Raw genomic sequence first — 13,796 nt, forward strand, 5'->3', positions numbered from 1 at the left:
AAACCCCAGCTCACACACACTCCCTCTCTCTGTCTTTCTCTGTCTCTGGCTGAGAGAATGACTCAATACTTTGTAATGACTTTTCTTCTCCTCTCCAGCATGCCAGCTGAACTAAAGGGCTTGATACTATAGGTATAGTAGTCTATGGTTTCCAACATTCTTATTCAGACCACAGTATGTCATATAAGCAGTAATGACAGAGATTGGGAGATAAAGCATTGTTAGGCTCAACCCTAATACACCCCCCTAGCCCTGCCTCTCTGTTTTGCACTATCCCACAAGCCACATCGAGTCAGAGGGGTCTTCCAATTCAACGCTGAATGAAGGGTAGTGCCTTTTCAGTATTCTAGTTGGCCCTCCACACTAAGTAAATTGACATGCAGACTTCCTTTCGCGTAGTTGTCAAAACTCCCAAAACTGCAACCCAAGGGTCTAAAGTTGCTTCAAGAAGATGGCTGGCAAAAATACTAGGATGGAAACACATGTAAGTAATCCTAACTGTAAAAAACAAATTACGCAAATAATTTACAGTTCAGAGGAATGTGTTCGTTAATGTATACTGAACACAAACATACAATGCAACATGCAACAATTTCAATGATTTTACTGAGTTACAGTTCATTTAAGGAAATCAGTCCATTTAAATAAATTCATTAAACCCTAATCTAATCTATGGACTTTACATGACTGGTCCAGCCAATAAGAATGAGTTTTTCCCCACTAAAGGGCTTTATCACAGACAGAAATACTCAGTTTCATCAGCTGATAGTCTCAGATGAACCCGCAGGTGAAGAAGCCGGAAGTGGAGGTCCTGGGCTGGGGTGGTTACACATGGTCTGCGTTTGTGAAGCCGGTTGGGAGTACTGCCAAATTCTCGAAAACAATGTTGGAGGTGGCTTATGGTAGAGAAATTAACATTCAATTCCCTGACAACAGCTCGTGGACATTCCTGCAGTCAGCATGCCAATTGCACGTGACAAAACTGCACGTTTTAGAGTGGCTTTTTATTGTCCCCAGCACAAAGTGCACCTGTGTAATGACCATGCTGTTTAATCAGCTTCTTAATATGCCACACCTATCAGGTGGATGGATTATCTTGGGAAAGGAGAAATGCTCATAAACAGGGATATAAACACATTTGTGCACAGAATATGAGAAATATACGCTTTTGTGCGTATGTGATCTTTTATTTCAGCTCATGAAACATGGGACACACAGTTAACATGTTGCGTTTATATTTTTGTTCAGTATAGACAAACATGATTATGCATATTTTTGGGTCATCACTAAGGGGGTACAGCCAATGCCTTTCTGCAACTTCAATAAAACTAACAGTGCTGTGGAGAGGCTCTACAAGCCTAGGTTTACAAGCACAGCTTAAAGGGGATTGAGAATCATACTCCAAAGTGTGTCCTATAGCAGAGATGGGTGTGTGAAAGTGAGACTCTGAAGTACTGTGTGTGACTCACCCAACACTCTCGGCCACACGCCGCATTGACTCCTGGGAGACAAAGACGTGGCAGGCGAACCTGTTCAGCATGGGGTGTTTAGTGATGAAGCCAAAGTAGCTGAGGAGTGAGAGAGGGGGTTAAGTATAAACAAATAAAGTTGAATGTTCTACCTTTATTCTTTGGTGTTTTATTGTCTTTTGAAATGTATCCTCAACATGAACTTCATACCAATTGTTTTTGGGGTGGCATCCACAGAAAGAGATGTTCTTCATCTGGAAGAAGTGACTACATCTGTCAAACTGGAGAGAGAAAGGGAGGGGGGAGAGAGAAATGCTCATATTATGTCGTAGTTTCAGCATCCTATTGATTGCACTACAGTCGCTTAAGAGTCTCTGCCAAAAACATATGTCCCTGTTACGTCCCCAGTTTCTGTGTTGTGGTTTGTTATGTGTGTGTTTCAGGATGGCTTCCTGAAATCCCCCAAGCAGCTTCCTGAAATCCCCCTCTTCATAGAGGCGTGCGTAACAGTCCCAGTTTACACTCGTCTCTTACACCTCCCCATATCTCTCACCTCATCCAAAGTGTCATATTCGTCCTCCAGGCTCATCACCAGTTTAACCCCTTGTAAACTAATCTCCAGCTCACACAGAGAGGGGGGTCTCACATGGACCGTCCGCTTCCGCGCTATCGCAATCTGACAAAGAGAGAGTTCGATACAGATCAACTTTGTTAATTGAACACTGTTTCAGACTATTGAGCACTAGCATTGACCTGTTAGTTTACCCAACCCAGAGTGGTGCATTTCCTGTTTACCTTCTGCATGGCGGCACAGAGGATACCATTGCCTTGGTGATAGGGCACCTCCACAGAACCCAGGAACTGAACGCTGAAACTGTCCATCCAGGCTGGGTTCCTCTTCACTCCTACCGGAAGTACACACACAGGAGGTGACATCAGACAGGAGGCATTTATGTACCGTCTATTTTATCTTATTAACATCCAGGTTATGTGTCTCCAGTGATGACATACTCTGTATAGAAAGGGAACTTTCCAGTAAAACTGTGCTCCTACCAGACATGAACGTAACATTTATGTCTCTCTATCACTCACCCATTATCTCCTTGAACTGCCCTATGACCTCATGGGCATAGAAGGCAGGGAATATCCCCATCTCTCCTGTCCGCATGTTGTAGCCTCTGTACCAGTAGTCATCCTCCTCCTCCTCGACATACAGAGGGTCGTCCACATCCAGCTCCAACTCATCAACATGTCTAGGGATAAACCTGTAGGAGGCAGGAGACAGAGGGTATAGATACACACACATTACATGGTTTTAGTGAGGAGGAAGCAGCATCTGTCTGGGTATCAGGTGACTCCCCGAGGAGAGGCTGTTAGCTGAAGAAACAGCAGAGACACATTTAGGGATAGCGGGAGGAGGGGAGAGAAGAGGGAGGGTGGTAGGAAGGGGTGAAAGGGAAGGGGAGGGGAAGTGCTGAATGATTTAGGTTTATAAAGGTTAGGGAGAGAGGAATGATTCAGTTACTGAGGAAAAGGGAAACCGTGTGCACACACACACACACACACAGTGAGGCCCAGGTGGTGGCAGGCTGGTGTGTGTATAGCTGTTCCCCCTGCAATTTCACTAGGGCCATTACACCTGCCCCCCTCTCACTCTCTCCTTTCCTCTCTTCCTCCCCCCTTTCCTCTCTTCCTCCCCCCATCTCTTCTTCCCTCCCTCTCTCCAGACCACTAGTGTTTTCACCAGAGTCAAGTCTCCTACTGCACACAACCATCCTTTATCCCATATCACCTACAATCCATAGTGCATGTGTGGGATGAAGAACAAAGAGTCAAACAAATAAGAGATTATAACATACTCTTGAAATGATAACGTTACAATAATTACAGTTTTTTCTCTGATCATGATTTCAGATTGCTTGTTGTGTTGCTCTCTGTTTATATAACACAGTATGTCTGTAAATGATGTTCTGAATGCTATGACTCACCTGTATACAGCCCTGTGTGTCTGGTCCCTCTCCTCTCCATTGATGGCACAGGAGAACAGCCCAAATGACTCTGTACCTGCACAGGTAAACACAAACACGTTGGGAGGGACATTAATATAACCCATAGGACCTCTCTGAATAACATCTAAATGAATTATAACTGCATCAGTCATAATAACTCATTATGATGAAATTCTTCTTCTTTCCATTTGTAATATATCCTTAATTATGTAGACGATCCTTCAGTGATCTTTTATCATGCTACAGCTTGGGAGAGCTAACATGAACACTCTGGACTCAGTAAATGAGACATATTCAGTTGGGATCTAACTTTGTACAGGCCTGAACATGAATGAATACAACAACCACGTCTCAGTCACTAGTAAGCAGTCATGGGTGGTACTGATAACTCAACAATGTACTCAAAAGGTATACGTGAAATATGCAAATAAGCCTTAACACAGCGTTAAAAAAAAACACCCAAAATAAAACCTCAAAGAGCCATAAACTTATTTTTGTAGAACCTTTTATGATAGTTCCTTTTGGAATCAAAAATTGTTTTTTGGCGCTCTTGATTTTGAGATGGGTCTTCAAAGAACCATCCCATTTAAAGTATGTTCAAAGAACCTAAAATGGTTTCCCCTATAGCATCACTCTGAATAACCTTATTTGGTTCCAACGGGAACCTGTATCTTTAAGTGTAGGATACTTACTAGAGGATCGTGAGGTGCTGTTGACAAATACGTTGAGGAACTTCTTGGAGAAGTGCATGTCAGCCTCAGGTGAGGAGTCTTCTGACGAGCTGAGGAGTTCTGGCCGCACCCCTCCGTTCCCCCGGAAGTACCCCACCTCCCCCATCCCCAGAGGGTCATCGTCACACAGTGTAGACAGCTCACTGTCATCACTCAGCACAGAGGTACATCTGGGAAGGGCACGGTTCACACAGGTTAGTCATAATAGCTTAATAGAAGAAGACAATATAAAAGCATCCATAATGCACTATAAAGTTGACTCCTGATAAATCAGCTTGGGACTGTTGTGACAGCACTGACTACACAGGAGTAATTAAACAACTTGATGTAAATGACTTTTAAATTGCCAATAGAATGAAATTCAACTAAACCCTTCCACAACAAAGATGGGCCCTTTCTCCATGTAAGTACCTCCTGAGGCTGACCAGCTCCAGTGTAGTGTTCTCATCCACCACCAGAGTGTACTTCATGGAGTCGTATGCCAGACCGTCGTCATCCGGCTGGGACCGCAGAGGGAGGTCTCTCTCACACAGGGTGCGTTCCTGCTCCAATAGGGTGAGGTCCCGGACACTCTCGTCGATGGGCGGAGAGCTATCCAGGTACTGGTGGCTGCCAACGTAGGATGACTGCTTCCTCAGGCAGCTCAGGAATGGGGAGGAGTCTCCCTCTTCCTCATCATTGTCAGTGGAGTAGGTGAGGCTGAAGCATCGGTTGGTCTGGGCCGTGGGGATATCCAGGGTCATGCTGTGTTTGACAGTGTTGATGCGTTCCAGGGAGGCCGTAGAGTGTCCGTTGGGCTTGGCCTCTGTCTCACGGCCCTCGTCCTTGTCAATCGCCACGCTCTCACTCAGAATAGGAGAGTCCAGCTCCTCCGTACCCTCCAGCATCATCAGGTCGTTATCGGGCTCCACAGTATTGTCATCTTCTTCATCCTGCCTCTTGGTGTTTTTGCCTGATTTAGGGCTGGTGATTTCTTTCTCAGAGTCCTGAGTGTGATTGTTGTCTGTGGTTACCCTGTTGCCATAACGCTCCACGATCACCGTTCTGATGGTGTCAGCTGTGGGATTGCTCTTGTACAGACAGGGGCCAAATCTATCGTTGACTTTCCCTGTATTCCATTTGGGCAGCTCTGCACTCTTCTCCATCTTCTCACTCTCCTTCCACTCCTTCCTCAGACCCTTCCCTTTTTTATCCTTCGATTCCTTCGTCCCAGATTTCAGCATTCTTTCACCCGCAGCGTCGGTGAACGTGACTGGCTCGATGTCTGAAGAGGGTGAGATGGTGTCCGAGACGGACACTGACCTCTTGAAACAGTCCTCGGGACAGCTAATTGGATAAGACCCCGCCAAGATCATCTTGTTCACCAGGTTGTTAAGCAACCAGGGTGAGTCTGAATTCTCGCTCAGCTCGTCCTCGCTCTCCGACTCTGACTCTCCCTCACTGTTACCGTCATAGTCGTCCTCGTGAGTGGGTATGAGTCTGGGTCCCACTGGCAGGTAGAAGGAGTGTTTGAAGCTCTCCAGGCTGTGGTCGGGTTCTATCTGGAGTACCATCTGTTTGGACCTTCTGTCCTCCTCACAGCGTGGGGGTGGGGGCAGGGCCTCATCTGGGTCAGCCTGGTGCTCATAAGGCAATTCATCATAATCATCTACACTCTGTAGGCCCATCAGAGCCTGGCCGTCATCATAGGGCTCTGGGGGCAGGATGGGGGAGTCAGCAGGGGACGGGGTGGCTAGGCTGGGGGAGGGTAGTGGTGAAGGTGAGGGTAAGGGTGAGCCCACTTTGATGGGGTCTGGGTGGCCAAGGAGGAGTGATACCTTCATTCCCACAATGCTGCTGTCCTGTTCTAACTCGTTGTCAGGGCCCAGTTCCTGGTCGGAGGTGGGTGAACTGGCCTCTTCAATAGAGTTGGTGAGGTGGGAGGAGCGTCCACTACTACTGTCATCACTGGTCATGTCCAGCTCTGTCTCTGAGATGGAGGAGATCATATTGGAGACCAGGGGTCCTCCGCAGGCAAACGCTGCCTCCAGCTCCCCCTCAATGTCTGATTCTGACCCGGGAGAGCTCAGGTCATGCTCTTGGTCTGAGGTGGCGTAGCACCGCTTGGCATTCATGTCAGCGATGCCAGGGTCCGAGGACGGAGATGTGGAGTCATTGGCCGCCTCATTGGCTGTAGCTGGAAGCTCGCTCTGGTCAGTGTTTCTGGATTGGTCGAGAACATCAGAGCGGCTTGATGGCATATAGCTGGAGAAAAAAGCCTGCTCACAGGGCTCGATGGAGGGGAACTCAACGTAGACTGAGCTCTGGTTCTCCTTACACGCCATGTCATAGGTCTCCTTACACATGAACTCTACGTCAAAATCTTTCTCCAGCTCCTCACCTGACAGAGGGGTGTCAGCTCCGTCATTCCCCCCAATGGGAGCAGTGGAGGACAGGCATCGGCTGGTCCCGTCTGGGTCGTTTTCCAGTTCCCGGTCCAGGCATGACTCAGTAGTGACCGTGTAGGTGTCGGTGGGACGTCGCTGGGTGGACATGCAGGACCGTGAACGTTTGTGGTTGTGGTCAGCGTTGTTGAGGTCGTGGTCGACCTCGGTGTCAGAGCACTGGGAGTGGTCATCCAGGGATGAAACTCTGGAGGTCAGAGTTGAAGGGTCGGCTGAGGAGTTAATGACCTCGTCAGAGCCCAGGTGAGACTTGTGTTGACCAAAGGAGCCTGTTGGAGAGAGAGAGGAGATCGAACAGAAAAAGTAGAGATAAAATGAAGAGAGATGATAGAGGTTGAGGGAGATGAGAATGCAGAGAAGAAAAGAGAGATTAGAATGGATCATGAGAACATTATTGCAATAGCCACTTTAAACCAGAAGTCACCAGAGTAGGGATGGCAGTGATGGGAGCAATAGATAAACATACCTATCTAAACTATGCTCTGTGTTGGGCCCAAACACACAATAACAAATTAATTCTCACCAATTGGACTTGGAATGTTTGGTGTCAAAATGGAGCCCATTCTTTAGAATCCCAAACTATGCTTGCCAAAGTCTATATCTATAGCTCTGGCCAGTGAGGACAGGACGACTACACTTTTACAACACGTCACTAAATGTTTATGGGGGATGACTTCTGGAGGGCGGCCATTTTGTTGGGGGGGGGGGTACCTTTGCTCTGGGATGCTGGGGCCTGGGGGGCTGTTTGGGAAGGGCACTGGCCTGTCACGTGGCTCCCATCTTCCAGACAGGAGTGGGTTGGAGACAGACGGCCTGCACGCAAAGGACAACAGCTTACAGTAACGTTTAAAGACACAGCATAAATAGACAAGACTAGGTAGATCAATTATCATACAAACATTTGTAAAAAAAAAACTTTTCCTTAGAAAGCTAGGGTATTTGAGAGGAAATAAGCTGCTTGGTGTTGGTAGTGGTTTATTATTGGTAAGTAATAAGACAGCACAGTATTCACCTTGTGAGGTGGGCTTGCGTAGAGAGTGCTGCCAGCTGCCCTTCTTTGGAGAAAGACTGCTGTTGTTGTTCAATGAGTCCTGAGAGAGAGAGAGAGTGGTGGTGAGGTTAAGGGTGGTGGGCCGGCTCTTCAGAGTGCCCAGGGTAGGGGAAGGAGGAAGGGAAGCGGAGGGGGAGGGTGGAGCATCAGGGTCCACCTCCTCTTCATCCTCCTCATCCTCGTCATCGATCATCTCAAACTCCTGGAAGTCGTCCTGGAAGGAGCAGACCGGGTGGTGAATATCGTTCTTCTCCAGAATCAGACAGTCCTGAAAGAGAGAGAGAGAGAGAGAGGATATGAAGGGAGGGAGAGAGAGAATGAGTGACTGGTGGTATGGCAGAGATTGCTTTAACAATATTTTAACACTGTGAGAAGCTGAAATGCAATGCTGTCAGCAAATACTCAAATGCTAGTATGAACGAAAGCAACAACCCCAGAGTCACCTTCCTGGGCTCATATACAATAGTTTTCAGAGAGCTGTGGGACAGTTAAACACAGAGCAGCCTACAAGAAGAATATAACACTGCAGTATCCCATCAGCACACAAACACACATCAAAGCACTGCGGTAGGCTGGGGCTCAGGTGACTTGTCCACTATGCTCCAAAGTCTAGAAGGGGGGAGAGAAAGAGACAGAGAGAAAAGGAGAGAGAGGGGTGGATTGATGATGCCTCAGGTTTTAGCTGTTTTACAATAAAATTCAATTTAAATTAGATTCAGGTGTGTGTGTGTGTGTGTGTGTGTGTGTGTGTGTGTGTGTGTATGCATGCTTTTGTCCAGGCTAAAAGCACTCAGCACATCTTTGTACTGTATATCTTTGTACATGCAAAAAGTATGCGGAAATAGTCACTGTACCATTAAGTATTTTTTTTAACCTTTTATTTAACTAGGCAAGTCAGGTCTGGCCAAACCTGGACAACACTGGGCCTATTGTGTGCCGCCCTATGGGACTCCCAATCACAGCCAGTTGTGATACAGCCTGGAATCGAACCGGGGTGTCTGTAGTGACACTTCAAGCTCTGAGATGAAGTGGCTTAGACCGCTGCGCCACCCGGGAGCCCTAATCACAGTCTCCAAGTGAAAAGTTGGTGGCAATAATTATAGATATCTTTATTTATTGTCTTAGTCGCTACAATGTGAATAGACACGTTGTTACATCACTCACTACAATCAACACAACACTATATTGCTTTTGACAGGGAGAACACTGGATTGAATATATTCTAGCTATCCACTTTGCATTTGAACAACACAGCACTTTCCTCATCGGTCTCTCTTTCCCTCCTCTCTCTCAGCATCAAAGCCCACCTTCTTGTCCCCTTCACACAGGACTGCTAACGCCTGCTAAACCTTAACACCAGAGAAACTAAAATCAACCGTCAATCTAGAACCCAAGGGAAATCTAGAAGATACACATACAGCACAGTTTCTCAGAGAAAGTCAAATGACAAAGCCTACTGTACAAGAAACATGGATCGATTGCTTTTTATTAGTATTAAAAAAAATGTTGCGTGTGATCACATTTGTAGATCATCTATTAATCTTAAAAGTCATACTGATAGTGTTGTGTATTGGTAGTGTATTAATGATATTGTAATGTACTCATAACAGTATTACTCCATAGTGGACATTTAAACATTGACTACATTCTGCTCCTTGGTGGCAGTGGTGATAGTGGACAGCTATAAATATGAGTGTGTGTGTTTGTGGATCAATCCCCAGTTCTCAGGTACCCAAGGACATCCCACCATGTTGGTCCAGACAGAGCTGACATTCCCTCCCTTCTACAGGCCAGGCAGCCAGCCTGGCGGAAGCACAACCCTTCTGCTGACTGAATTAGTTTCCCCTCTCTCCCTGTCTCAACGATAGGAGCCAGCTCCATTATATCCAGAGGAATTAAATTGATAGGAGGGAGAAAATGTTGCTGTACTGTTTGTTAATGTGACATTTGTCTGTGTTTGTGTCACATTATCGGTTCATTACATTCTACTTGTATATACATCCAACAACAGGAGACCAAACTCACACACTCCTAATACATCTATGTTAATCCAAAAACAGATAGATTAATATTGATGGTCCTGGTTTATCAATACCATTTAGTGATTGATTAATAACACTAATGGCTCCTCTCCATGCCCTAATTATACAATGCAGTCGGAAAGTGTTCAGACCCCTTGCCTTTTTCCACATTTTGTTACGCTACAGCCTTATTCTAAAATGGATGGGAACAAATGGAAATAGCTTATTTACATAACTATTCACACCCTTTGCTATGAGACTCGAAATTGAGCTCAGGTGCATCTTGTTTCCATATCATCCTTGATGTTTTTAAAACATGTGGTAAATTCAATTGATTGGACATGATCTGGAAAAGCACACAAGGTCCCATAGTTGACAGTGCATGTCAGAGCAAAAACCAAGCCATGAGGTTGAAGGAATTGTCTGTAGGGCTCTGAGACAGGATTGTGTCGAGGCACAGATCTGGGGAAAGATACAAAAAACATTTCTGCAGCATTAAAGGTCCCCAAGAACACAGTGGCCTCCATCATTCTAGAATTGGAAGAAGTTAGGAACCACCAACACTCTTCCTAGAGCTGGCCGCCTGGCCAAACTGAGCATGAACTGGGAGACTATTCAAGATCGAGGGAAAGATGAACAGCGCAAAGTACAGAGAGATCCTTTGATAAACCTGTCCAGAGCACTCAGGACCTCAGCCTGTGGTGAAGGTTCACCTCCCAACAAGACAACGACCCTAAGCACACAGCCAAGACAATGCTGGAGTGGCTTGGGGACAAGTCTCTGAATGTCCTTGAGTGGCCCAACCAGAGTCAGGACTTGAACCCGAACGAACATTTCTGGAGAGACCTGAAAATAGCTGTCCAGTGATGCTCCTCATCCAACCTGACAGAGCTTGAGAGGATCTACAGAGAAGAAATGGGGAAACTCCCCAAATACAGTTGTGCCAAGCTTGTAGCGTCATACCCAAGAAGACTTGAGGCTGTAATCATTGCCAAAGGTGCTTCAACAAAGTACTGAGTAAATTATCTATTGTCTCCACCCCCTCCAGGTGTCGCTTGTTTTCCCCAGTGCATTTATTCCTGTGTTTCCTGTCTCTCTGTGCCAGTGTATTTATCCCTGTGTATCCTGTCTGTCTGTGCCAGTTCGTCTTGTATGTTTCCAAGTCAACCAGCTGTTTTCCCGATCTCCGGCTTTTTGCATTCTCCTTTTTCTAGTCCTCCCAGTTTTGACCCTTGCCTGTTTCCGGACTTTGTACCTGCCTGCCTGACCATTCTGCCTGCCTTGACCACGAGCCTGTCTGCAACTCTGTACCTCCTGGACTCTGAACCGGTTTTGACCTTTTTGCCTGTCCATGACCATTTTCTTGCCTACCCCTTTGGATTAATAAACATTGTAAGACTCCAACCATCTGCCACCTGTGTCTGCATGTGGGTCTCGCCTTGTGTCTTGATACTGAACCCTTATGGAAATGTAATATTTCAGTTTTTATTTTTTTATAACTTTGCAAAAAAAATCTAAACCTGTTTTTGTTGCAGTATGATACTGTGGCAGTTCTGTAGCTCAGTTGGTAGAGCATGGCGCTTGTAACGCCAGGGTAGTGGGTTCGATTCCCGGGACCACCCATACGTAGAATGTATGCACACATGACTGTAAGTCGCTTTGGATAAAAGCGTCTGCTAAATGGCATATATTATTATATTATTGAATTACAGAAAATTACTGGCAGCACATTAGCCAGTTAATTACTGTAGATTTACAGGAAAAAAATATGGTATGGTACTGTATTCTGTGGGGAACAGCATTGTCACTAATGGGTGCACCAAAAATAGCCTCTTACAAAGCACGCCTCAAAATATGGTAATGAGACATTTTGCCGCCCACAACATTTTCCTACAATGCAGCATAATTTATAGTATGCTTCTGTAAATATACGCAAAACAGGTAAGTTATTTACTTTAAAATTGTATTGTAAAATTACAGAAGTGTAGCAGAATGACATTGAGCCCGATAATGTATTGCTCTTTAGTACTGTAATATAGAATTACAGTAGCTAACTTCGTTTTTCTGTAAATTTACAGCAATTTGTTAAAGGAGAGAGCTAAAAGAGTATCTGAGACACACAGACCCACAGGCCCCATTTGTCTACTACCCGTTTGCTATGGCATATTATGAATAATATATATGTGCAGGGGCATTAATCACTGTTAGAGAGAGAGCAAGAGAGAGAGAAAGAGAGAGTGAAAGAAAGGATGGAGGTAGAGGGGGAGACTCACTTCACCTGATAGCTCAGTGATTTATGCCGGAGTCTGACTCAAGGGACTGAGTATCCCGTCTGCTCCCAAAATACTGACAGCCCTCTCTCATTCTTCCTCTCACTCTCTCTTTCATGCATTCATTTTGTATTTCTCTTATAATTTCTCTCTGGTTCTTCTCCCAAAGATTGATAGATACCAACAGGAAAATAAGGCATTTGCTTCCACCCAACCAGGCTTTCACTGAGATTCATTGTACACGACAAACAGAGAATGGAAGACAACTCATGCTCATTTATAGCTCATCTCTTGAGCTCGTCTGTAGCTCATATCTAACTCCCAGACAAGTCACGAGACTGAAGGGAAAAATGCAGAAACAGTCAGAGTCAGGAGTTAGCCTCCCTTTTCTCTTCACTGAAGCATTATGGGAAATATAGGCCAGTGTGCTCTCCTCTCCATCTGCATAGGAATGACAGTGAGAACATGTGGGAGGACCAAAGTCAGTAAAAATCATCATCATGATATTCAGAATGTCAACATTAGGAATAACAGAATTGGAATTGCTTCTTTGTGCGTAATGGGGAAATGAACCATTCCTAGGTTGATTATTTATGTGTGTACAGTAACAGTCAAAAGTTTACCTCTACATGTACTCATTACAAGGTTTTTCTTTATTTTTACAATTTTCTACACTGTAGAATAATAGTGAATACATCAACACTATGAAATAACACATGGAATCATGTAGTAACCAAAACAAGTGTTAAATCAAAATATAGCCACCCTTTGCCTTGATGACAGCTTTGCACACTCTTGGTATTCTCTCAACCAGCTTCACCTGGAATGCTTTTCCAACAGTCTTGAAGGAATTCCCACAAATGCTGAGCACTTGTTGGCTGCTTTTTCTTCACTCTGCAGTCCAACGCAATTGGGTTGAGGTTGGGTGATTGTGGAGGCCATATGATGCAGCACTCCATCACTCTCCTTCATGGTCAAATAGCCCTTACACAGCCTGGAGGTGTGTTGGGTCATTGCCTTGTTGAAAAACAAATGATAGTCCCACTAAGCAGAAACCAGATGGGATGGCGTATCGCTGCAGAATGCTGTGGTAGCCATTCTGGTTAAGTGTGCCTTGAATTATAAATAAATCACTGACAGTGTCACCGGAAATGCACCCCCACACCTCCTCCATTTTTAATGGTGAGAACCACACAATGCAAAGATCGTCTATCTGTTCACCTACTCTGCGTCTCACATAGACACAGCGGTTGGAACCAAAAATCTCAAATTTGGACTCATGTTTCTTGGCCCAAGTAACTCTTCTGCTTATTTGTGTCCTTTATTAATGGTTTCTTTGCAGCAATTTGACCATGAAGGCCTGATTCACAGAGTCTCCTCTGAACAATTGATGTTGAGATGTGTCTGTTACTTGAACTCTGTGAAGCATTTATTTGGGCTGCAATTTCTGAAGCTGGAAACTCTAATGAACTTATCCTCTGCAGCAGAGGTAACTCTAGGTTTTCCTTTCCTGTGGCGGTCCTCACGAGAGCCAGTTTTATGATAGCGCTTGACGGTTTTTGCGACTGCACTTGAAGAAACTTTCAAAGTCCTTGAAGTTTTCCAGATTAGGTCAGTCAGTCTTAAATTAATGATGGAGTTGTTTCTCTTTGCTTATTTGAGCTGTTCTTGCCATATTGTGGACCCCTACCATGTCACAACACACCTGATTGGCTAAATAAAAAAAATCCACAAATTAACTTCTAACGAGGCATTCCAGGTGACTACCTCATGATCCTGATGGAGATAATGCCAACAGTGC

The 13,796-nt window shown here is 45.2% G+C and overlaps 1 protein-coding gene across 2 annotated transcripts in view; it reads right to left on the reverse strand.

Moving 5' to 3' along the window:
- The window catches only part of LOC118401151 (C-Jun-amino-terminal kinase-interacting protein 2-like), a 47,720-nt gene that overhangs the window by 6,442 nt on the left and 27,482 nt on the right, over nucleotides 1–13,796 (reverse strand). For both annotated transcript variants that reach the window (XM_052474863.1, XM_035798423.2), the window contains exons 3-12: nucleotides 7,666–7,972; nucleotides 7,365–7,466; nucleotides 4,621–6,922; nucleotides 4,171–4,379; nucleotides 3,458–3,533; nucleotides 2,562–2,734; nucleotides 2,265–2,374; nucleotides 2,023–2,145; nucleotides 1,680–1,750; nucleotides 1,470–1,568 (exon numbers count right to left, since the gene is read on the reverse strand). In XM_052474863.1, coding sequence (XP_052330823.1) covers nucleotides 1,470–1,568; nucleotides 1,680–1,750; nucleotides 2,023–2,145; nucleotides 2,265–2,374; nucleotides 2,562–2,734; nucleotides 3,458–3,533; nucleotides 4,171–4,379; nucleotides 4,621–6,922; nucleotides 7,365–7,466; nucleotides 7,666–7,897 — 3,497 coding nt within the window. In that variant the 5' untranslated portion in view covers nucleotides 7,898–7,972. The remainder of the gene's footprint in view (nucleotides 1–1,469; nucleotides 1,569–1,679; nucleotides 1,751–2,022; nucleotides 2,146–2,264; nucleotides 2,375–2,561; nucleotides 2,735–3,457; nucleotides 3,534–4,170; nucleotides 4,380–4,620; nucleotides 6,923–7,364; nucleotides 7,467–7,665; nucleotides 7,973–13,796) is intronic.

Source organism: Oncorhynchus keta, chromosome 22 (assembly GCF_023373465.1).
Source record: "Oncorhynchus keta strain PuntledgeMale-10-30-2019 chromosome 22, Oket_V2, whole genome shotgun sequence".
Classification (NCBI taxonomy): Eukaryota; Metazoa; Chordata; class Actinopteri; order Salmoniformes; family Salmonidae; genus Oncorhynchus; species Oncorhynchus keta.